The sequence below is a fragment of the Mustelus asterias genome, chromosome 18 (genome assembly GCF_964213995.1).
Source record: "Mustelus asterias chromosome 18, sMusAst1.hap1.1, whole genome shotgun sequence".
NCBI lineage: Eukaryota > Metazoa > Chordata > Chondrichthyes > Carcharhiniformes > Triakidae > Mustelus > Mustelus asterias.
This window is the reverse complement of record NC_135818.1, coordinates 71,529,226-71,553,771: the sequence shown is the minus strand read 5'-3', so window position 1 is coordinate 71,553,771 and position 24,546 is coordinate 71,529,226. Positions and strand designations below refer to the sequence as shown.

The window sequence follows — 24,546 nt, the reverse complement described above, 5'->3', positions numbered from 1 at the left end:
TAACGGATCAAAGGTGCACTCATTGCATTTTCTTTAACATTATATCTAAATGTAATCTAGAACCTGGTGTACAGGGCACAATTTCAAAATTTATACACGACATGAAACTTGGGGGTATTGTGAGCCATGACGAGGATAGTGTCGAACTTCAAATGCACATGGAATGGGCGGAGAAGTGGCAGATGAAATTTAATGCTGAGAGGTGTGAAGTGCTTCATTTTGGTAGGAAGAATGCGGAGAGATAATGTAATATAAAGGGTACAATTCTAAAGGAGCAGATATATTTGTGTATCACAGATCATAGAATTCTACAGTGCAGAAGGAGGCCATTCAGCCCATCAACTCTCCACCGACCACAATCCCATCCAGGCCTTCTCCCCATAACTCCACGCATTTACCCTAGCAGGTCCCCCTGACACTAAAGGGCAACTTAGCACAGCCAAACCACCTGACCTGCACATCTTTGTATAAATCCTTGAAGGTGGCAGGATGGGTTACGAGCATCCTGTTATTAATAAAGCATAGATCTTCCTGGATTTAATCGATAAAGCCAGAGAATAAGAAAGTTATGATAATCTGTATAAAATACTGGTTTGGCCTCAATTGGATTATAGTCCAGTTCTGGGCACCACAGTTGAGGAAAGACGTGAAGGCATTAGCAAAAGGTGCAGAGAAAATTCACAAGAATCGTTCCAGGGAAAAGGAACTTCAGTTATGTGGAAAGATTGGAGAAGTTGGGACTGTTTTTCTTGGAAAAGGATGAGAGAAGGCTTGATTGAGGTATTCAAAATCATGAGGGATTTGGACAGAGTAGACAGGGAAAAACTCTCCCATTGGTGCAAGGGTCAAGATCAAGATTTAAGGCACTTGACAAGAAAGCATTGCTGACATGAGGAAATCCTTTTACGCACAGGATTAGGTTAGGTCCTGAAATGCACTGCCAGAGAATGTGCTGGAGGCAGGGTCTATTGAAGCTTTCAGAAGGGAATTGGATCATAACCTGAAGAAGGAAAAATTGTAGGACTAAGGGTAAAAGCATGGGAGTGGCACAAGGGGAATTGCTCCTTCAGGTGGCCAGCACAGGGTTGATGGGCTGAATGGTCATCTTCCATGCTCTAACCATTTTGGATGCAATAACTGAGCATTTGGAAAGCAGTGACAGGATCGGTCCAAGTCAGCATGGATTCACTAAAGGGAATCCACTAAAGTGCTTGACTAATCTTCTGGAATTTTTTGAGCATGTGACCAGTAGAGTGGACAAAGGTGAATCAGTTGATGTTGTGTATCTGGACTTTCAAAAGACTTTTGACAAGGTCCCACACAAGAGATTAGTGAGCAAAATTAAAGCTCATGTTACTGAGGGAAATGTATTGACATGGATAGAGAACTGGTTGGCAGACAGGAAGCAGAGAGTGGGAATAAACAGGCCCTTTTCCGATTAGCAGGCAGTGACTAGTGGGGCACCGCAGGGTTCAGTGCTGGGACCCTAGCTATTCACAATATACGTTAATGATTTGGACAAAGGAATTGAATGCAATATCTCCAAATTTACAGAGGACACTAAGCTGGGTGGCAGTGTGTGCTGTAAGGAGGATGCTAAGAGGCTGCAGGATGACTTGGACAGACTGGCTAAGTGGGCAAATACTTGGCAAGTGCAATATAATGTGGATAAATGTGAGGTGATCCACTTTGGTGGCAAAAACAGGAAGGAAGATTATCATCTGAATGATGGCAGTTTAGGAAAAGGGAAAATGCAACATTACCTGGGTGTTATGGTGGAATAGTTGCTGAAGGTTGGCATGTAAGTACAGCAGGTGGTGAGGAAAGCTAATGGCATGCTGGCCTTCATAGCAAGAGGATTTGAGTATAGGAGTAAGGATGCCTTGCTGCAGTTATACAGGGTTTTGGTGAGGCCACACTTTGAATACTGTGTGCAGTTTTAGTCTCAGAGCCTGAGGAAGGGCATTCTAGCTATTGAGGGAGTCCATCGAAGGTTCACCAGACTGATTCCTGGAATGGCAGGACTGACATATGAAGAGAAACTTGATCGACCGGGCTTGTACTCACTGGAATTTGCAAAAATGTGAGGGGATCTCATAGAAACACAAAATCCTGAAGGGACTGGACAGGCTAGATGCAGGAAGAATGTTCCCGATGTTGGGGAAGTGCAAAACTAGGGGTCACAGTCTAAGAATAAGGGGTAAGCCATTCAAGACTGAGATGAGGAAGACCTTCTTCACTCAGAGAGTTGTGAACCTTTGGAATTCTCTACCACAGAAAGCTGTTGGGGCCAAATAATTAGATATGTTCAAGAGAGAGCTGGACGTGGCCCTTGTGGCTAAAGGGATCAAGGTGTATGGAGAGAAAGGGGGAGTGGGATACTAAAAGCGCATGATCAGCCATGATCATATTGAATGGCGGTGCAGGTTTGATGGGCTGAATGGCCTATTCCTGCACTAACATTCTATGTTTCTATGATGGGAGGATTGAGAAAATCCATAGAATTATTTTGAAGTTTCCATGATGCCTTTCCTCTGATCTGATCCAGCCTCCGAGCTATCGATCCTGTGCTAGGATGAAAGATATCCCTGAGCTGTCTTATCTCCTCATTGCTCCTACACACATGCACACATTCTTGGGTGCATATCCAAGTTCAGATGTCCCTGTCCCACCCATTAAACTATACCAGCGACATCTCGATGGTCAGCACTCGCATCTGAGTTAGATGGTTGTGGATTCAAGTCTCACTCCAAAAGCTTCACAAAACCCAGATTAACACTCAGTTCAATATTGTGGGAGTGCCACACTGTTCGAGGTGGCTTCTTTTGGCTGAGATGTTAAAATGAGGTCACGCTTGCCTTTTCCAAAGGGCATAAATGCACGGTGGCACAGTGGTAAGCACTGCCGCCTCACAGCACCGGAGACCCAGGTTCAATTCCGGCATCAGGTGACTGTGCGGAGTTTGCACATTCTCCCCATGTCTGAGTGGGTTTCCTCCGGGTGCTTCAGTTTCCTTCACAGTCCAGGTTAGGTGGATTGGCCAAGCTAATTTGCACCACAGTGTCCCGAGATGTGTTGGTTAGATGGAAAATGTGTGGGGTTATGGAGATCGGGTTGTGGAGAGGGCCTGTGTACAATACACTGTCAGAGAGTCGGTGCAGGCTCAATGGGTTGAAAGGCCTCGACTGCACTGCGGGGATTCTAGAATTCTATGATAAATGCTCTCATGGAATGATTTTGAAGAATGGGAATTTCACACGGTGAGCTGGCCAATATTGAACACTGAATGATCATCACAAAAAAAAAGATTTTACATTGCTGTTTGTTGGTCTGTGCTGCATGTAAACTGGCTGCCACATTACTTGCATTGCTATAGTGACTACACCTCAAGTATTACTTAACTGGCCGTAAAGCAAGTTGGCGTGTCCTGAAGTCGCAAACAGATGCTATATGAAGGGGACTTTGTTCATTTATTTATACACATGATGCCGTACTCTGAGTGTTCGAAAGGTCAGGTGACGGACAGCTCCTGTTGTGTAGTGCTGCTCTCATCGTTGTACTCCACTATTTACTGAAATTTGATTGGAACTGCTGGAGCTAAAATGCAAACAATAAAAAAGAAACGAGTGTTAACATTTAGTGGCAGAGCCGAACAGGTAGTTTCTGAAAACAGCAGCAACTTATTGCAGTGGACCGTCCTGACTCAGCTTGTAACTACTGTCCCATATGGCAAGCTTGCCTTCATCGGTCAGGGCATTGAGTTTAAAATTGGCAGGTCATGCTGCAGCTGTACAGAACCTTAGTTAGGCCTCATTTAGAATACTGCATCCAATTCTGGTCACCACAGTACCAGAAGGATGTGGATGCTTTGAAGAGGGTACAGAAGAAGTTTACCAGGACCTTGCCTGGCCTGGAGGGTTTTAGCTATGAGGAGAAGTTGGATTAACTTGGTTTGTTCTCACTGGAAAGACAGAGGTTGAGGGGTGACCTGAGAGAGGTTTACAAGATTATGAGCAACATGGACAGAGTGGATAGTCAGATGCTCTTTCCTAGGGTAGAAAAGTCAAGTACTAGGGGACATGGGTTTAAGGTGTGTGCCCAGGAAACAGGTGTGATAGTGGCATTTAAGGGGCAACTGGACTGAATATATGAATAGGATGGGAATGGAAGGATACGGACTCCATAAGTGCGTACGGTTTTAGTTTCGGCAGGCATCATGGTCGTCACAGGTTTGGAGGGCTGAAGGGCCTGTTCCTCTGCTGTACCTTTCTTTGTTCTTTGAGTCAGGATATTATGGGTTCAGATCCCACTCTGGAATTCAGCACAAAAATCAGGATTGACACTCCATTGTGGCACTGAGGGAGTGCTGCACTGGCACGAGGTGCCATCGCCTGAATGAGACAGTAAACCAGGGATCCTGTAAAAGATCCTGGAGCACAATTTCAAGCAGTAAGGACGTGTTCTGGTGTTCTGCCAATATTTATCCCTCAACCAGTATCATTAAAACAAATTATCTGGTCATTAACACATTCATTTTTGTAGGAGATGGCTGTGCACAAATTAGTTTACATGTTTCCTATATTACAACAGCGAATACACTTTGAAAGTACTTCACTGGCTGTAAAGCATGTTGCGATGTCCTGAAGTTATGAAAGACATTGTAGAAATGCTATTTTTTTTTTCTTTTTGCATTCTATGTAAGGTTGGCATTAAAGGAGGAAATGATGGTTTCAGTCCTTTCAAGGCTACTCCTCGCCAGATCCCAACTCATGAATGATGTGTATTCCTCCTCCTCAGGCTGCCTGCCTCCTGTCACCCTGTTCAACCATACCCTGCGAGAAAGCAGCGTGTCCAGTGATAGTGGAACGAGAAGTCCTGAGAAGCCGATAGTCAGGGTGAAACAGTGTTACTGGTGTGAGGAAGTGAAGGAAAGGCCAGCAAAGAAGAGTAGTAGATGCACGGTGGCACAGTGGTTAGCACTGCCCCTCACAGAGCCAGGGACCTGGGTTCAATTCCCGACTTAGGTCACTGCCTGTGTGGAGTTTGCACATCCGCCCTGTGTCTGCGTGGGTTTCCTCCGGATGCTCCGGTTTCCTCCCACCGTCCAAAGATATGCGGGTTAGGTTGATTGGCTGTGTTAAATTGCCCCTCAGTGTCAGGGGGACGGGCAGGGTAAATACGTGAGGTTACCTGGATAAGGGCTGGGTGGGTTTGTGGTCGGTGCAGAACCGATGGATCGAATGGCCTCCTTCTGCACTGTAGGGATTCTATGATTCTATACATGAGTTTCCTCTGGATTCTCTGGTTTCCTCCCACAGTCCGAAGATGGTTAGGTGGTTTGGCCATGCTAAACTGCCCCTTAGTGTCCAAAGATGTTTAGGTTAGGAGGATTAGCGAAGTAAATACTTGGGTCTGGGTAAGATACACTGTCAGAGAGTGGGTGCAGACTTGATGGGCCGAATGGCCTCTTCTGCACTGCAGGGATTCTATAGCCTAGGAGCGAAAGAAGATGGAGTGAAATGTGCGTTATTGTGGCAGCAGTGATGGGAATGTGGTAGCTGAGGCGGTAGTGAGTACTGAGGCTCGAGGTAGTTCAAGGCTAAGTGGTGAATAATGAGCGACAATTTACCTTTGTTAACCTGGGAGATCATTACACTTCTGGGGAGGAGGGGTGTTGTAGCCATGTCCTATGTGCCCATGTCTGTTAACTCCTGTCAGGTAGCTAACCTCGATACCGCCCTGAGTTGGGGGTGTAAGACATCAAGGCTGTAAAAGTTACTCCACACCTTCCCCACGTATAGCAGACGTTGTGACATCTTCAACCACCAAAATGTGGCTCCAAAGCTGGAGAAATGATCCCCGCGGCTCCCTCCCTGAAATATCCACTAAAATAATAAACAACTCGGAGCTCTTTAACAAAGAAATGAGATGCAAACTTCCTTTCCTTCTTGCAACAAACATGTGTGTGTCCCTCCGCACCTTCCCCCCCCCCCCCCCCACCTCTCCCTATTCAGTGGCGAGTGTTAGCTAATCCGTGGCTCGGGTTGTTTGATGTTCTCTTGGGCAGACAGCTAGTTCAGAGATGGGTGCTAACTCCAGCCACACTGAGAGTTATTGCGACCCTCAGACACTCCAGCCTCCCTGGCGTCAGGCAGATGTGTTTTATTATATATCTCTCTGGGGTGGTGGGGCTCGCTCGAGCAGCTGGGGAATAGGGGGCAGAATAAATCTTGATCAAACCCTCTCAATGTTTAAAGCCTGTCTAATCCCCCCCCCCCCCCCCGCCCACCTCCCGACATTTTCACACAGCAACGTTCCAGTCCCACTCTGCACTGAATCCCCATTCTAAAAAAAAGGGAAGCCTGCCTCTGGACTGGTGCTGCTGTAAGAAGTCTCCCGACACCAGGTTAAAGTCCAACAGGTTTATTTGGTAGCAAAAGCCACTAGCTTTCGGAGCGCTGCTCCTTCGTCAGGTGAGTGGGAATTCTGTTCACAAACAGGGCATATAAAGACACAAACTCAATTTACAAAATAATGGTTGGAATGCGAATCTTGACAGGTAATCAAGTCTTAAAGGTACAGACAATGTGAGTGGAGAGAGGGTTAAGCACAAGTTAAAGAGATGTGTATTGTCTCCAGCCGGGACAGTTAGTGACATTTTGCAAACCCAGGCAAGTCGTGGGGGTTACAGATAGTGTGACATGAACCCAAGATCCGGGTTGAGGCCTTTTGATGGACTTTTATTTTGTTTTTTTTGGTGCTGCTGTCCAGAGAAACACACCAGACTGAACGTTTTAACAGCGCCGGAGAAGGAAGCACCGTGACCGGCACACCACAACGATGTGACTGTCACAAGGGTGAAACCTCTGAGAGCCATCAATGTTACATCATGCCAAAGGTGTACTTTAGACGTGCCACTTGGACACCTTTGTGTTTAAAAAATAAAATACATAAGGACCATCCATTAAGATTTTTTCCCCTTTCGTTCCCCTGAGTGAGATTTTACAGCATTTTCTGTTTTTTTTTTGTTTCAGATTCCAGCAATCGCAGTATTTTTGCTTTGATTCCCCTGAATGTGTTGGTGTCTCTCCCACAGAACCAGCCTCTCACTGTTCTTGCTTTATTTCTCTCTCTCTCTTTCTCTGTGTGTGTGTAGCATGCCAATGTATCTTTTTTTGTGTGTCTTGGGTTGGATGGTGAGATTCAGATCATTACGACAGACAGCTGCGGTTTGCAATGCCACCCCCCCTCCGCCCCACAGCCCCCAGTTGGTGAGGTAGCTGACTGCCCTGGCAGTCAGTATGGAGAGTTTGCTACACACACACACACACACACTCTGCCTGTGTCGCAGTGCCACCTCTCTCCAACACCACCACAGTGCAGGCACACAGCCTGTTTCTCGCCGGGAGCACTTGTTAACTAACGCATGTTAAACCCGAGCATCATTCTAAAAGTCTCTCCCTCCCAACATTTCCTCTTTCTTTTTAACCCCGTCTTTCCTTGGCTGCGTTGCATTTGTAAGAATTTGATGTCAGTTCCACCACCCCCCCCCCCCCCCATCCTCACGGAAAGGTAACTCAGGCTGGGAGATTCGAGGCTTTTCTCTCTCTCTCTCCTCCTCTTAAGTCCTGAGTTTGGGGAGAACAGTCCCCACTACTGGGATCTTCACCGCCCCCCCCCCCCGCCCCCCTCTCCCCAGGACGAGGAAGAGTTGTGCACTCATACCTCCAGAGGCTGCCGAGCCATTAAACAGAAGCGGTTGCAACCCATTCTGGAATGCACACTGCACAGTTAAATCTCTCCCTCGGCTTTTTTGCATGGAATTTAAATATTTGATCAACTACTTTTATGGGGAACAACATACAAGTGAAGGGGTGGAGGGAGGCACACAAAAACTCTCTAAATTCCTGCTAAATAGCCAGTCTTGCCATTCAATTGTTCAAAAACACAAGACCTACCACAGCGTCCCTCTGAGCACTGAAGGGGGGCCAGAAGATGTGGACATTGCTGGGGGAAATGTTCGATATTTTTCTTTCCGAATCCTTGGATTTCAAAGTGCAAGCCGCTTTTTTTGTTTTAATTTCCCGGTCCACATGCAATAATAATATTCCGGGGCAAGTCCTATTTATATACATATACAAAAAAAAGATTCAGCTCAGATGGCTCACTAAATCGCGAAGTCAATCGTTACTGAAGCTTGCCTGTTCACACGACTCCCCTCTCCCCGTTGAAATCAGTCCAATCCTCTGCTGATTAATGATCAGCGATTGATTTTTTAAAAAGGAAAAATCAATCGTCTAATTCATAATCAACTTTCTCCCCCCCCCCCCACCCCCAACCTCTACCCTTCTGTAACCGCAAACATCCGTCTAAATACTTTGCTTTGTTGCCAGTTTTTGGGTGTTAGACTGTAACTGACTGCCGAGGCGTAGCTGTTCAGTTTCTATGCACATATTTGTTCTTTTAAAAGAATTACCTCCCCCCCTTTCAATCTACCGTCTCGGAAGCTCCTTGTAATTCTAGGCGAACTCAAGGTTAGAGGAAATTGGGGTGGGCTTTACTGCCAGGAGGGGAATTTGGGAGTGGTTTGAGAGGGGGGGGGGGTGAAATAAAATTGTTCATTAAACAAATTCCATAGTTTGTCCAAAAAAAAGAGAGAAGGGAGTGGACAGAGAGAGAGGGAGAGAGAGAGACGTGTCGAGGAAGCTCCGGCGTTCCGTCCACTGCCAGAGGAAAGCTTTGCCTGTTGGAGCTGAGAGACCTTCTTCACATGGAGAGAGAGAGAGAGAGATGGGAGGGTCTGAGAGAGAGATCGCTGTCAGCTGAATTCATTACTGTAAACATCTCCCAGGGGTTTTAAGGGGGAAAGGAAAGACTTACATTAGCAATAAACAGTCGGATACTAGGCATCATTACTGGCATATCACACAGCGAGCACCAGAAATTCAGTCTGGGGCGCAGGGAGAGTGATAAGTGGTTGGGGCTCTCTCTCTCTTTCTCTCTCTCTCCCTCTCGTTTGATTCTGTGCCTAATGTATAAATCCTCTCTCCTCCCTAGAAGAGGAACGGCGGCAGAGGCGACACTCTGAGGGGCTCCGGTGCTTTGAGGGAGAGAGAGAGAGGGGGGGAGAGTGAAAAGCATGGAGAAGCAGAGATATCCTCTGGGCTAAAGCAGAAACACTGTCCAGTGATGACAGGGATCGAGTGGAGTACAAGACAACCTACTCCAAACTACTGGGACTGTGCTACAATCACCAAGCCAAGATTCACCATCAAACCAGCAGAACCGTGAAGGAGACGGGAAACAGCAGAATATGACCCAGGCAGTGTCGGACAGCAACGTGAAGGTATTTATAATTTTGTTTCTTAAATAAACCGTTAGGATTTTATATTGCAACCTGATTTTTTTTAAAAAAAATTATCCAGTGCTAACACTAATAAGTCGCCACTGCTTAAATCTTAAGTCAATCTCAGGGTTCTTTTTCTCTCTCTCTCCTGAACTAGCTTTTTAATACTCATTTTATTAGCTGGCATGAAGTAAGCCGAAAGGCAGTTTAATGGTATACTGACAGCCCATAGATTTGTCCAGTAGAGGCAGCTCTAGGTTTGAAAAAAAAAATACAGCTTCTCTGAGAATATGTGAATCCAAAAGTGAACTGTTCATTTATTTCTTGTGTCTGTGTGTGTTTTTTTTTGTTTGTTTTTAATGGAATAGGATTCTAGATGTACAAGGCGAGCTGAGATGACACCCCCTTTCTGACTTGGAGCAGCAGTGTGTGACGAAGGGACTCCAGATTTAATAAACCCAACCGGAGTGCTGCCGGGCGTTGTGTTGCATTTATATGTGCAATTGCAAATTGCCAAATCTCCAGCCGGAAAAGCAGAATGTGATCTGCTTTGCTTCTCTCCTGGTTTAGATGGAATAAATTTCAGAGCTCCAGTTAACAAATTGCTGCTTCCACTATTAAGTCATATATATATATAAAAAAGACGCACAGAAGGATTATTCTCATGCACTGTCTCTTCTCCCAAGTGTTTGGAGCACACACCAGCTTTCCATTCACAGGAGCAGCCTCTGGCGTTGTGGATTTTTTAACCGCCTGCTGTTTTACAATTAGAATTCCTTTAATTGTTAAAGAGTGATGGGAATGTCACGAACCAGAGTCTGTTTCATGGACTGGATTACTTTATTGCAGTTATGGATTATGTTTCTATTGGGACTATGCGCTCAAATAGCTGGGGCGGATTTTTGCCCTTCGGAGTGTCGTTGTGATAAGAAATTTGTTTACTGTAATGACCGTGGCTTGACATCAGTGCCTGCTGGGATCCCAGAGGGCGCCTCTATTCTCTACCTCCAAAACAACATCATCAACAACGCTGGTTTTCCTCTCGACTTGCGAAATGTGCTCTCTGTTCAGACAGTGTACTTGTACGGCAATGAGCTGGATGAGTTCCCTGTAAACCTACCAAAAAACATGAAGCAACTCCACCTCCAGGAGAATAACATCCAGACCGTCTCCAGGGAAGCCATCAGCCAGTTGCAGGAACTGGAGGAGCTACATCTGGATGACAACTCCATCTCCACCGTTGGCATTGAAGATGGGGCATTCCGAGAAGCCACCAACCTCAAGATGCTGTTCCTGTCCAGGAACCACCTGAGCAGTGTCCCCATCGGGTTACCCTTAGGGCTTGAGGAACTCCGACTGGATGAGAACCGCATCTCCACCGTGTCGGAGCTAGCCTTTTGGAACCTGACCCTACTCCAGCGCTTGGTCTTGGATGGGAACCTTCTGACTGACGGGGGGATTGCTCAGGGAGCCCTGGAGCAGCTGATGAAACTCACTGAGCTCTCGCTGGTGCGGAATTCCCTCACCGTGCCCCCGCTCAACATTCCCGGAGACAACCTGGTGAAGCTCAACCTGCAGGAGAATCAGATCAGTCAGATTCCACTCACTGCCTTCACTCATCTGAAACGGTTGGAAAAGCTGGACCTCTCCAGCAATCAGCTGCGAAGGCTGGTGAAAGGAGTTTTCGATGGGATGACCAGCCTGAAACAGATCCTTCTGAGGAATAATCCCTGGTACTGTGACTGCAACATCAAGTGGGTGACCAAGTGGCTGCAGTCACTGTCTTTTTCAATTAACGTGCGTGGGCTGATGTGTCAGGGACCTGACAAAGTCAGAGGAATGGCTATAAGAGATCTGAATATCAATCTGGTGTCCTGCCCCATTACCACCGCTGCTCCCCATGTCACGCCTGTGCCCCCTGCCCCCTTGCCCTCTGCCACCGTGACTGTCATCTCTGCCACCTTCGACCCTGCGGCCAACACCTCCCTTCTCCCCTTCGCCCCGGGGTCGACCCCTCTGGTGCCTACAGGAGGCAAAGGATTCACGGACCCTTGGCCAGTTGGCCAGTTGCGACTCAGTGTCCAGTTCGTGAACGACACCTGCATCCAAATCGGCTGGCTCGCCATCTATGCGGTGACCAAGTACAGAATAACGTGGGTGAAACTGGGCCACAGTTTGGTCGGTGGCATCATGCACGAAAGGATAGTGAGTGGAGACACAGAGCAGCTGAGCTTGCTGAACCTGGAGCCCAAGTCGACCTATAGGATTTGTATGGTTCTGTTGGACGCCTCAAATAACTTTCACCCCGAGGACGATACAGTTTGTTCGGAGGCCACCACCAAGTCGTCATCTTTTAACACGAACATGGCCTCGAGTCCCGAGCAGGCGACCCAGCAGGACCTGAGCTCCCCTTTACTGTTGGCGGGGCTGATTGGGGGGGCAGTGATTCTCGTTCTGGTGGCCCTGCTCAGCGTCTTTTGCTGGCACATGCACAGAAAGGGGAAATACAATTCGCACTCATGGAAGTACAATCGAGGAAGAAGGAAAGACGACTATTGTGAGGCTGGCACTAAAAAGGACAACTCAATTCTCGAAATGACTGAGACCAGTTTTCACATAGTCTCACTAAATAATGAACAAATGCTTAAGGAGGATTTTAGACTGCAGTCGATATACCCTCCGAATGGAGCGATTAACTTTACAGACTGCCACACCAGAAGCAACAGCAGATACTGTACGAGTGGGGCTCCAGATTTAGAACAATGTCATACATGACCATGCAGTATACAGACCCTGCAGTTATAGGACTTTCTAGAATATATTTGTGAAATATTGTCCAGACAGATTGCGTCTGCCTACTGTGTAATTTATACAGTGTAAAAAAAAATTGCTATCTTTTCTATTACAAAAAAATAAGTAGCAACAATTTTGTAATGCAGTCAAGTGGTTTGAAAAAGAGATTAAGTATGCTGTATAGTTGTTGATGTACAATCAAGGCCTATGTTCATAAATGATTTTTCTTTTTTTAAACGTATGACAGCATTTAAAGACATCAGTCGGGGTTTAAAACATCTTCTGAACAGTTGCACTGGCATCTAATTTAGAAAGCAACAAAAACTGATGGTTAATTTGATTTTCTCAGGCTGTCCCTCCATAATGTTTGCTCACCTTCCTGTCTTGAAATTGTTTTTTTGTCCCTTGCTGTGCCATTGGCACCTTGCTCCTCATGGTCATCTCAGGCTGTGATCCTGAATGTGAGTGCAAGCAAATGACCTCAGGGGACAGTCCAAGCCAAGCCCAACATTCGTCTGTTTTCCAGCAATGGGTCACTGCATATTGCAATCAGGCATGGTAACTTCTGATTTTTTTTTTTCTCTTTTCTTTCCTCGCCACCCTCACACATTCTGTAGCCCAGGGCATGGCGAACAGCTTTAACACCCAAGTATTCAGCCAGCACCAACTAACTCAGCTCAGACTGGAAGTTGAACCCAAAACCCTGTGGTCTCCATAACTTGAAACCCCACATCACACATCTTCCTCATGACCCTTTTCGGGAGCTTAATCTGATCTGTCAGGCGGCTGTTCAGTACTTTCAGTTTATCGTATGTACAATATAATTTCATATGCTTCTAGCACAGTCTCCTTAAAGCTCCACTTAAACTCCGACCTTCCCTTTTATTCAATGCTATGATTAGATTTCCCCCAACAATAAGATCAATTAAGTTTTCTAGAATTTGAACTGCAATAGTCAATATTTAATATATTTGAAGAGCGTGATGCTTTCATTATAATGAGGTCGGAATCCGTGTGGAATTTACTGCAATGACATTTTGTGTGTTGCGGCACATTGTCAATTAACAAAAACACATCTGGTTTATTCTCAAACAACAGTAATTAATACAAAGGGTACATAGTTCTCATTGTTGATTTGTTGAAACTTTGCAGATCTTTTTCGACTCGTAACTTTTCAGGAACACTTTAACAAATAAAGATTAACAGTGCTTTGGTCCAGAGTAAAGCAAACCATGGCAACAGTGAAGCATTAGGGCGGCATGGTGGCACAGTAGTTAGCACTGCTGCCTCACAGCGCCAGGGACCTGGGCTCAATTCCGGCCTCAGGTCACTGTCTGTGTGGAGTTTGCACGTTCTCCTCGTGTCTGCATGGGTTTCCTCCAGGTGCTCTGGTTTCCTTCCACAGTCCAAAGATGTGCGGGTTAGGTTGATTGGCCATGCTAAATTGACCCCAGTGTCAGGGGAATTAGCAGGGTAAATATGTGGCGTTACAGGAATGGGGCCTGGATGGAATTGTGGTGGGTGCAGACGCGATGGGCTGAATGGCCTCCTTCTGCACTGTAGGGATTCTATTCTATTAGGATGGCAACTTGCTGACCAATTCAGGACCAGTGAAACCAAACGTACATTAAACCTACGCAAGCAGATTAGCGTTCCACAGGGCTCCCACAAGTAATATTTACACTTGCATCACCTTCATACAAATGGAAGCCACTTGCTACATTTCACACTTGTCGCTTAGATTGATGGGCCATCAAATTGGGGCATCAAATAATTATTATAATCAGATATTCAATTAATTGTTGGGACAATTTCTTAAATGCACAGCTACATTACAGTTTGACAAAAATGGCATTGTTTCTTAGTATAGCGTGCAGATCTTTCACAGGAGCATGTTGCTGTCGTACTAAATGAGTCTTATCCAGATAATTCTGAGTGCTAGTTTGCAGCCGATATCTTCATATTCTGAACTGAGGGTATATGTTTCTTTCTCCCCTTGTCTCTGTCTATCTCCCTGTGCCTTCCATGCCACGAGCAGGATGACCTGTTTCCTTACCCCCCTCCCTCTACCAGCTCTGTTGGCAGCCTGAGGGGAGGGTGTAAACTCCACCATGGCATGACCAAGATCAGGAACTCTCCATGCATAAGCACAATCTCACCCACGTACTATTCCATAGTGTCACCAACCAGAGCTCCAACGCTTAGGGCTGTGTGCCACAATATCCTGTTTAGTTGACACAAAGGACAGATTGTTAACTGAAGAAATGTGACTCCATTTTAATATTAAGAACAGTATTCTGTACAATGTCTGAATGATAACAGTATCCTGTACAGTACTGATAGGTAAAATATTCACACAATACCTTATCTTAGACATACTGACAATAATGAAAACTGAAGGATTCGCAGCTCACTTAAGTTTCTGAAGATCATGGCCCGATTTCTGCAGCTGTTCCTGCCGGCGGGATTCTCCTGTCCCGCTGGCAGTGCACCCCAGCCATAAATTTCCCACCGGCATGGAGTGACGTCAATGGGAATTCCCACTGACAGCGGCGGGACCAGAGAACCCCACCACTAGCAAACAACACGCCACCTCCCGCCGGCGGGAGACACACGGCTGGGAGGCTGGAAAATCTCGCCCCATATGTTTAGTTGATTCAATTTGATTAACCCACACAGACATTGACCACACCGAGATATACATTCTTTGTATCTTCCATTTGGCAGCGACAGTTCTGAAGTTGAGCCAGTTTTGGGAATAAGCAATACTGGTAAACCAGTATTACACCGAAGGTGAACAGAACAATAAAAATCCAGATACATTTTTTTAAGAAAATGCCTACAGCAAATAATGCATAGAAGTGTGTTAAAATCTACAACTACTTTTGTAATACAGATGTCAGAACATGTTTGTGCAAATGACAGTGGCATTTTAGTTTAACTTTTCCTTTTTGTTCCAAATTTTCCACAGTGCAAGGAACCAAAGTTCATTATCTTGCACCCTTTTGGTGTATCATGTATGTGCCTTGAATTTAAATCATAATGTTAAGTCCTTGAAAGCCTCCTCATTTCCCCCAGCCTTTTATTTTGCAGAGAATGTATGAATACGTTAAAGAAACAAAGCTTTTGTGAAACAATAAACAGCTATGAAAGTTGAATATGTAAAATAAAAAAATTCATGTGAATCATTTTAATTTCAGGTAAAGATAACCCTGTGACCTTTACGTTTGTGCAGTCTTGGAGTTCTTCTCTTTGGTTCTGAGTTGTTATGGAAGCAACAAGTAACCCTTCTTTTGTGACTTAACGACCGCTTTTTACCATTTGAAAGTACTTCTAGTAGAAAAGACTAAAATGATTGTGTTTTTTTTAAAATGAGAACTAGGACATTTTTGTAGTAATTTAAACAAATACAGTGACCAAGCAATTTGTCTGTGAAAGTAAACCTTTGTGGACCAGCACACGATAACCCCTGACGTGGGTTATTCAGTCCCCTTTTAAAACAAAAATCACTTGAACATTTATTAAATTGGACAGTGTCACCTTACACAACGCAGCACATTCCTTTGGATCCAACATGCAAGGACCTGTTACCATAATTGACAACCAGTTAATCCTTATTTTCTAACAGATCAATGCACTGCTAGCTTTTTATTTTTTTACGTAGCTGCTTCAAAGCCAATGTTGTAATAAAAAAACTTTTAAAATATTTTTTCTACTGCCGATGTGAATTGAAAAAGAACAACTTTTTTTTTTAACAAATGGGCGAAGGAACACATAACTGAACCAGAGGGTGTTAAAGGGAGCAAGGTCACTTGTACTCAGCTTTAGTGTTTAGCCTTACCTAGAGCAGAAAATCTCACGTTGAAAATTCAACAGTGCGTTTTATGTTTTGTATATATTTTTGTCTTGTCAAGGTGGGAAAAAGAAATCTCATGCTTTATATATAAAATGGCTACTCGATGTAACTTATAATAATGCACAGATATACTTGTTATACTGACAGGTTGCAGATTCCAGAGATACTCTGTACCTCACTTGCATATTCCTTACTTTCGACAAATTCTCTGTATTTCTAAAACATTGTTTGAAGGATGTCCATAACCAAAATAAAGTATGGTCACAACATATACAGTGCTGGCATTAGAAACAGCTTCACATTATTTGGAATGAGCGGGAGCTACTGAATGGGACAGGCTGGTGAATTTTTGCTTGCACCCTAATCATAAACGAGCAATTCCACTGCCTTCAGGAATTGGATGCAAAGTGGAGCAGCAAATCCTACCGTGTGATAATTATAGAGATACATGGGAATTGTGAATGCTGCAATGCCAGGGGGTCACTTACCCAATAAAAAGCGTGGAGATTTAAAAAGACGTGTCTCATAAAGGGTTTCAGTTTGCATCTTCGGTTGCAAAAGCTTGTATCTTATCCAGAGACAGAAGATTGAACTGTCACCTCAGCTCACCCGTCAACGATCATGCATTTTTATTTACTGCCTCCAAAATTCGACGGCCTAAGATTACAGTAGTTTCACTGATGCCCCGCAGTGCTGACCCCTGCCACAGTTTGCAGGGTCAATGATAGATCATTGTATCTGCCTGGGGCTTCAGAATGGCTTTGACATTTGCTAGCCCCTTAGAAGATCCTTGTTCATTCCCAGCACTGGGAGCAGGGAAGAGATTTGGCAAGACCCATCCCAAGAGTTAAAGCATCTCCATCAAGCATACCTTGCTGCCACCACATTCCACCCCGCCCCCCACCCACCCCCACCCGCCCCGGCCCCCACTGACCTTCCCTATGGTCCCTGCCAAACCTGTTTATGTGTATTATGTGTACAGGTACAAATGTCCTTCGCTCGCCTGGGTCCCCTTCTTTCTCCTGGTAGGACAAACCTCTACCTTGTGGAAGTCAATATACTTCATCTCTCTTGGTTAACTGGCCTCTAAGGGGAAGAAACAGGAACTCCTGGCCCTGCTCTTCCTCTTTGGAATCACGGACCTTGAGGCACAGAGGTTCTATCCTTACAAGGCTGAAGCAAGTTGTACATTTCTATTTGTTTCCCCTGAAACCCCCAAGGAAATATCTTTAAGTACAACAGTTACTTCTTTGCTACAACCACTGTTGAATGGCGATGCAGTATAATAGAGGACATCACTGAAAAACTGGGTTACAATGCAAAATGATGCTGAGCTTCAGATAATTTTGGGTTCTTCTAGCTGTCATATTACAAAGGGATTCAACCTCCATATAGCAAGCACTTAAGACATATTTAAGCTCAGACGGGATCATCCTTTGTAACACAGAACACAATGGATTTTTTTTCACATTTGATTCCCAGAATTTTTTCAGTGCATTGAAACTGTGGAACTGTACAAATAAATACAGACGTCTGTAAATTCTAATTTAAGCCTTACCTTTGTTCCATCTGATTTATTACCTAATAAAGAGTCTACAGACTTTCTTTTCTGTTATATTCTTCTCAGCGGTTCTAATATAATTTCCACATCCCTGACCACCACTGGAACTGAATTGAATAGGTTTTCTTCTAACTAATGTTCTTAAATTTGGGCCCACTCTTTCCAGGGTGTTGACTTGTGTTGCACAGATCTCTGGTGGTTAGTCTTCACATTGAAAGCTTTGACAGTGAGTGCTGGCAGCATCCATTACCATAGGGGGAATCATGGCTATGCCTAATCTAGTGCTTTTCACATTCTCACAATTTCCAACACAGGACACTGTGTAAAATTAAAGAACTGGAATTATCAAATGTTTTAAATCTCCCTCCCCAACCAAGAGTTTTTTAAAAATTGGTTCAGGGGTTGTACATAAGAACGTAAGAACTAGGAGCAGGAGTAGGCCATCTGGCCCCTCGAGCCTGCTCCGCCATTCAATAACATCATGGCTGATCTTCAGTCAATGTGGGCTGGACCAGCATTTAGTGACCATTCCTAACAGCCCCCTTGAATTGAATGGCTTGCTCTGCCAATTTAGGGGGAATTTAAGAGTCAACCACATTGCTATGGGGTCTGGAGTCACATGGAGGCCACACCAGGTAAGGACGGCAGATTTCCTTCCCTAAAAGACATTAGTGAGCCAAATGGGTTTTTATGACAATTCACAGTGGTTTTATGGACTTTTACTTCCAGATTGTTATTGAATTCAAATTTCACCATTTGCCATGGATGGGATTTGAACCCAGGTCCCCAGAGAATTACCCTGGGTTTCTGGATTGCTAGTCCAGTGACAATACCACTACGCCACTGCCTCTACTATTATCCAATGATTGAGCTTGGTAACCCTTTGAGTGTGTACAACCCTCCGCCACACTACGCAAAGCATTTACTTATGAACCGTGGAGCCGGTTAGAATAGTGGATAGTGCTGGGGGTTTGGTGGGGGCAGGGATGGGGACTGTGGAGGTGGGGGAGTGTGAAGGAATAGCAGAGGTGGGGGGAGCAGGGTTGGAAGCGGCAGGGAAAGTTGATGTAACTGCAGCTGACCCTGTTACAATCTGTCTCCTCACATTTCAATAGTGCCTTCATGACCACACGACACACTAGAATACTTTGCAACCGGTTATGTACTGCTAAAGTGTAGTCACTGTTATAATGTGACTGAGGTGGCACAGTGGTTAGCATTACTGCTTCATAGTGCCAGGGACACAAATCCGATTCTTGGTTTGGGTCACTGTCTGTGCGGAGTCTGCATGTTCTCCCCATGTCTGCGTGGGTTTCCTCTGGGTGCTCCGGTTTCTTCCCACAGTCTGAAAGACGTGCTGGTCAGGTGCATTGGCCATGCTAAATTCTCCCTCAGTGTACCCGATCAGGCGCCAGAGTGTGGCAATAGGGATTTTCACAGTAACTTCATTGCCGTGTTAATGTAAGCCTACTTGTGACGCGAATAAATAAACTTTAAACTTTAGTGGCAATGTGTGCGCAGCAGGATTCCACAATCAGCACTGTGATAAGGACCAGATAATCTTTCTTAGTGATATTGATTGAGGACACAAAAGACTCTCCTGCTCTTTGTTGAAATATTGCCATGCGGTCTTTTATGTCCACACCTGAGAGCAGACAGAACCTTCTGTTGACATCTCATCCAAAAGATGGATGCTCTGACAGGACAAAGCTTCCTCAGTACTCCTTTGGGACTGTTCACTTAGAACTTTGTGCTCAAGTCAGTCATGAACCTTTGAGCATCTGATTCAGAGGTAAGAGTGCTACCAACATGGCTAATTCTAGAAAGGTGATATACCTGCACTTGGTTCTTCTTTGTGCAACACTGCTCTGTTATGACTATCAGGTTCAACTTTTATTATGGGCTCAGTCAGTTATGTTCAACTTCCTGTCCTGAAAAGATTTCTGAAGGGTTAGTAATATAATATGGCAAGTTGGTAACAAGGGGACTTGGACCGAGAATGATCACTGCAAGGGGGAAGATAGAAAGCATCTTTTTTATTTGGACAGCATTATTACAATAGAGAATGTATCTGCTGCAGAGGTAATAGACTGGATTGCCACTGAGTTGGGTTGACTCAGGAGCCCTTTAAAATGATGAGCATGTCTTGAATCCTGTATTCCTGATTCCATTCCTGGGCTGTCTGGTTTTTGGGAATGCCTTTAAAGGACCCTGGCACTGCCAAAACTATGTCCGTTTCAGAGACAGACATGCCCCAGACCTCTGCAGGTTTCATGGAGTTGGGCCAAGTTTTAAAGAGACATGATTCACAGTAGTCGCATGAGGGAGCCTTTTAAAAGGTAAGTTCAAAAGGTTTCCCTTATGTCCCGTTATCCACCCCCATTTCCGCTCAAAGTCTCTATGCCAACCTCTGTCATTCCACCCACCCCATGACCCTTCATTCCCTGAGGCTAATCTATGGCACGTCCATGCCCATTAACCACTGTACACTTTCCAAAACCAGTGAACCCTGCAGTGTATAGTGGGATGTAAACACAAGAAAGGTAATTAATTTATCCTATGTTTGAAAAAACACTGCTTAACAGACTAAGAAAGGTATTAATCATCCAGATCCATTGAACTCTCCAAAACCTTAAACCTTTGTAACTGCTTAACTTATGTAAACAAACATTGTGAAATTGAGCCTCATTATGTGTGATTGGCAGTGAGCCCAGATAGCTATTAGAATACTAGAACATCTGCTCCCCAGAGGGAGCATTGTTTGATTGACCACCTATCTCTGCTGTCAATTTCACAATGTTCGTACAAGTTAAGTGGCTTCAAGGGTGTATGGTTTTTTGGGACTTCAAAGGGCCTGGATTATTGGCATTTTTAATAGTTTGTTTCAAACACAGAAAGTTCTCAGTTATTTTTTTCAAAGTTTTGTTATACATTCCACTATATACTATACTGTTCATTGGTTCTAGAAAGTGTACAGTGGTTCAGCGGGCATGGAAGACATAGCTCAGTATAGGACATGAGGGGAGATGGAGGTGGATGGAAGGGAACATATTGACATGGGGTCATGAAGTGACATAGGGGGTTGGTAGAAGCACAGCGATTGGCATGGGGATATGCAGGGACATGGGGGATGGGTACAGCGACATAGAGGCATGGATGAGGAAGGGGGCATTGATGGGCCATAGGGTGGGGTGGGGTCCATCAAGTGACATGGATAGGGCTTGGAGAGTGATTGGAGGGTGAAGGAGGTATCAGAGGTGAGGAATGGAAGTCCTTTGTGTTTCTACTTTCCCACAGCATGGAGGCAGGTCTTTTAAACAGCCCATCTGTGCACCCGATAGCTCCTGTGGGCGTGTTGCACTTCTTCTCAGGTTGGCTGGCCTGACTCCAGCCCGCACCTTCCCCCAAGCAATGGAAATCGTGCTTTTGCCTAAGGCGGGCAGGTGGGCTGAGCTGGGAATTTTCCCAACCGCCCCTACCCCACCTCGAGGATGGAAATCCGGGCCAACTACAGAATTTAAAATTTAATTTGATAAGTAATTAAAAAGAATACAAAAGTAGAGTGAAAGTTTGGACCTAATCTAGGGGATCCCGGTGCAGAGAGGGGCTGGGAAAGAGGAGGACCTCCTCGTGAACCTCCTCCTGGGCCAAGGCAAAGTTGCCATTAACAGGCCCAGGCAGTGGGTGACCGAAGGGGTAATTCGACCTGGCTGTCTGCCCCTCCACTGCGGATACCTGTGCGGATGGGTGTCCCTAGAGAGGCAGCATGTGGAGACCACCTGCACCATCAAGGCCTTCCATGCCTGATGGGCACCATGGGGACTGAGGTGCCTTATCAATCCTCTTAATCATGTTTTTGTTTAATGTTTTACCTTTCATTTGTGATTTGTATTTTGTTTAAGCAGTGCCCCTTGAAGGCATTGCTCCCTTTTTCCCTCAGTTCATTTGATTTAATTTAATTGGTTATGGATTTTTTAAGAATAGGAGTAGAGGGAAAGTGCAGGGAAATGGGATTACAATGCATAAAGAAAAACTCAAATTTATGTAGCACATTCTCCCCGTGTCTGCGTGGGCTTCCTCCAGGTGCTTCAGTTTGCTTCTACAGTCTGAAAGACATGCGGGTTAGGTGGGTGCATTGGCCATGCTAAAATTCTCCCTCAGTGTACCCAAACAGGCGCCGGAGTGTGACAACTAGGGGATTTTCACAGTAACTTCATTGCAGTGTTAATGTAAGCCTACTTGTGACATAAATAAACTTTAAACTTTTTCATGATATTCATTGAATATCACAGCCAATGAGCAACTTTCAAAGTGATAACATTGTTGAAAATTAGTCAAACATGGCAGCCAAATTTGTGCATAGCAAGCTCCCATAAACAGCAAAGAGATAAATGGTCTGTTTCAGTGATAGTGGTTGAGAAACACATGTTGACATGTTGGTTAGGATTATATTCACTGGAATTTAGAAGAGTGAGAGGGGATCTCATGGAAACTTATAAAATTCTAACAGGATTAGAAAGGGTAGATTCAGAAAGAATGTTCCCAATGGTGGGGGGAGTCCAGAATTAGGGGTCCCAGTTTGAGGATAAGGAGTAAACCTTTTAGAACTGAGGTGCGGAGAAATTTCTTCACCCAGAGGGTGGTGAATGTGTGGAATTCACTACCAGCAGATGTAATTTAGGCTAAAATGTCTGATTTCAAGAAGAAATTAGATGTTGCTCTTGGGGATAAAGAGATCAAGGGATATGGAGAAGAAAGGAGGATCAGGATATTGAATTCTATGATTAGCCATGATCAAAATGAATAGCGGAGCAGGCTCAAAGGGCCGAATGCCGTACTCCTGCTTCTAGTTTCTATGTTTCCATGTTTCTATGTTTAAACACTGCAGTTTTACCTTTTGCATTGACCTGAGAAGGGAGATGGCGCCCAGGTTTACTATGTCACCATACAATCTCTCAGTGCTGCAGTGAATTGACATCCTAGTTACAGATTGAATCATAGAATCCCTCCAGTGTAGAAGAGGCCATTCAACCCATCATGATTGTACCGATTCTCTGAAAGACCATCTTACCCAGGCCCTCTCCGCCGCCCTATCCCTGTAACCCCACACATCTACCCCACTAATCCCATAACCTACACATCTTGGGACACAAAAGAACAATTTAGCATGGCCACACCACCTAACCTGCACATCTTTGGACTGTTGGAGCAGCCGGAGGAAACCCATGCAGACACGGGGAGAATGTGCAAACTCAACACAAACACTCACCCAAGGCTGGGATTGAACTTGGGTCTCTGGTGCTGTGAGGCAGCAGTGCAAACCACTGTGCCACCATGCTGCCCCAAACTGGATTTTACAGAATCCCTGCCCCCTGGCTAAAAAACCATCAGTGGGGGTAGGGGGTGGGGTGGGGGTAGGGGTGGGGGGGGTGGGGGTAACCCTCAATCCCAATGGCGGCTCTACAGCAATTTAACTCTGGGAGTAGTGTTATTGATTATTGTTCATTCATGGGAAAAGCAAGACTTTCAACCCTTTCTTCAAAGGGATTCTTGCCTGAGAGAGCTGCAGATCAATCAGATTGGCTGGCAGCCCTGTAGTCACAGCAGCCCCATCCAGGAATGGTGGCCAATGCTGGGACTGCAGGCAGTTCCATCACATCGAGGTACCCAGTCAAGTTGCAGCAAACTGGAGGGGAATGGGGTGGTGAGAGCATTGAGGAGAATGGGATTAAGGGGCCAGGAGGCTTAATGGGCGACTATCTTTGGGTGCCTCCAATGGAGATGAGGGCCTGCAAATGAGATTCTCTCCCCCAGCCTGTGCAGCTGAAGCTGTGGGCTTCCCACATGACATGGGCCTCCCTTTACAAGAGGAAAATACCAACAGTGGCAGGATGAGGCCCTTGCAATGCCATCAATTAACCACTTAGGGTACTCAATAAGCCTAGTGGCACCCTGTACTTTCCAGCACCACCATAGGTCAGGGGCAGCAGGCTAGATGGCGGGAAGACCATCTGCTGGATTTTACATGCCCCCACTGACAGGGGAGCATGGAATCCAATGGAGGCGAGTTTCTATCATAACCTTCAGACGTACAGGGAAGAGCGCTATCATTCATCCAAAGCTGACTCCTAGATGATGTAATAGCTCCCGTTGTAGACTGAAGCAGAGGCATGAGAGCTGAAAGGCCTCCATCAATGCTGGGAAGATATTCAAATTAAGGCTTGTTTTGAAGAATTTTAATGTCTTCTTCAATTTGGAGAAATCGATAGCATTTTATTGTATTTCTATAATTTTATGACAAAGAACAAAGAAAATTACAGCACAGGAACAGGCCCTTCAGCCCTCCAAGCCTGCACCGACCATGCTGCCTGACTGAACTAAAACCCCCTTCCCTTCCGGGGACCATATCCCTCCATTCCTATCCTATTCATGTACTTGTCCAGTCAACCCTTAAAAGTCACTATCGTATCTGCGTCCATTACCTAGTTACCAGAACAGTCATAACACCATGGTATATCGATGTGTCGAGGAATGTCATTTAGAAGAGATTTTCCACTTTAGAACTCCCAGTGCCTGTTTGGAAGCTGAAGCCTGTGATTTTCCATCCGTTATTGATGCTTCTGGCTGCACCGGTTCTCAGTGTGTTCTCCTGGTGTTTAGAGACACCAAAATGGCAAACTCATAAATTTACATTATTTACAATATGTAGGCTGTAAAATTCGGCTCCGTAGTGCCACAGTTGCCAGAGCTATGGAAGCCTGAAACTTAAAAGAAATGTCATCCAGACCACTTCTGGCACTGCCTGCTTGGCACACTCTGACTGAAAGTCCTCCAGCGTAGATGTGTCGTGTGTGCACTAAAAACTTGTAAAATGATGGCAAACAGCAACTAATACTAATTGAGTTCCATTACCAATCTCTCTCCTTCCTCAAACCTTTGCTCCAGAAGCTGTTGAAACCTATGTGCGCCTACCTTTTGAGAAGTACAAGC

The 24,546-nt window shown here is 45.2% G+C and overlaps 1 protein-coding gene across 1 annotated transcript in view; it reads left to right on the top strand.

Annotated features, from left to right (window-relative positions):
• The window catches only part of LOC144507272 (leucine-rich repeat transmembrane protein FLRT2), a 79,182-nt gene extending 62,915 nt beyond the window's left edge, over positions 1-16,267 (top strand). The window contains exons 2-3 of the mRNA XM_078234294.1: positions 9,058-9,346; positions 9,715-16,267. Coding sequence (XP_078090420.1) covers positions 10,142-12,121 — 1,980 coding nt within the window. The 5' untranslated portion in view covers positions 9,058-9,346; positions 9,715-10,141 and the 3' untranslated portion in view covers positions 12,122-16,267. The remainder of the gene's footprint in view (positions 1-9,057; positions 9,347-9,714) is intronic.
• Positions 16,268-24,546: the final 8,279 nt, after the last annotated feature.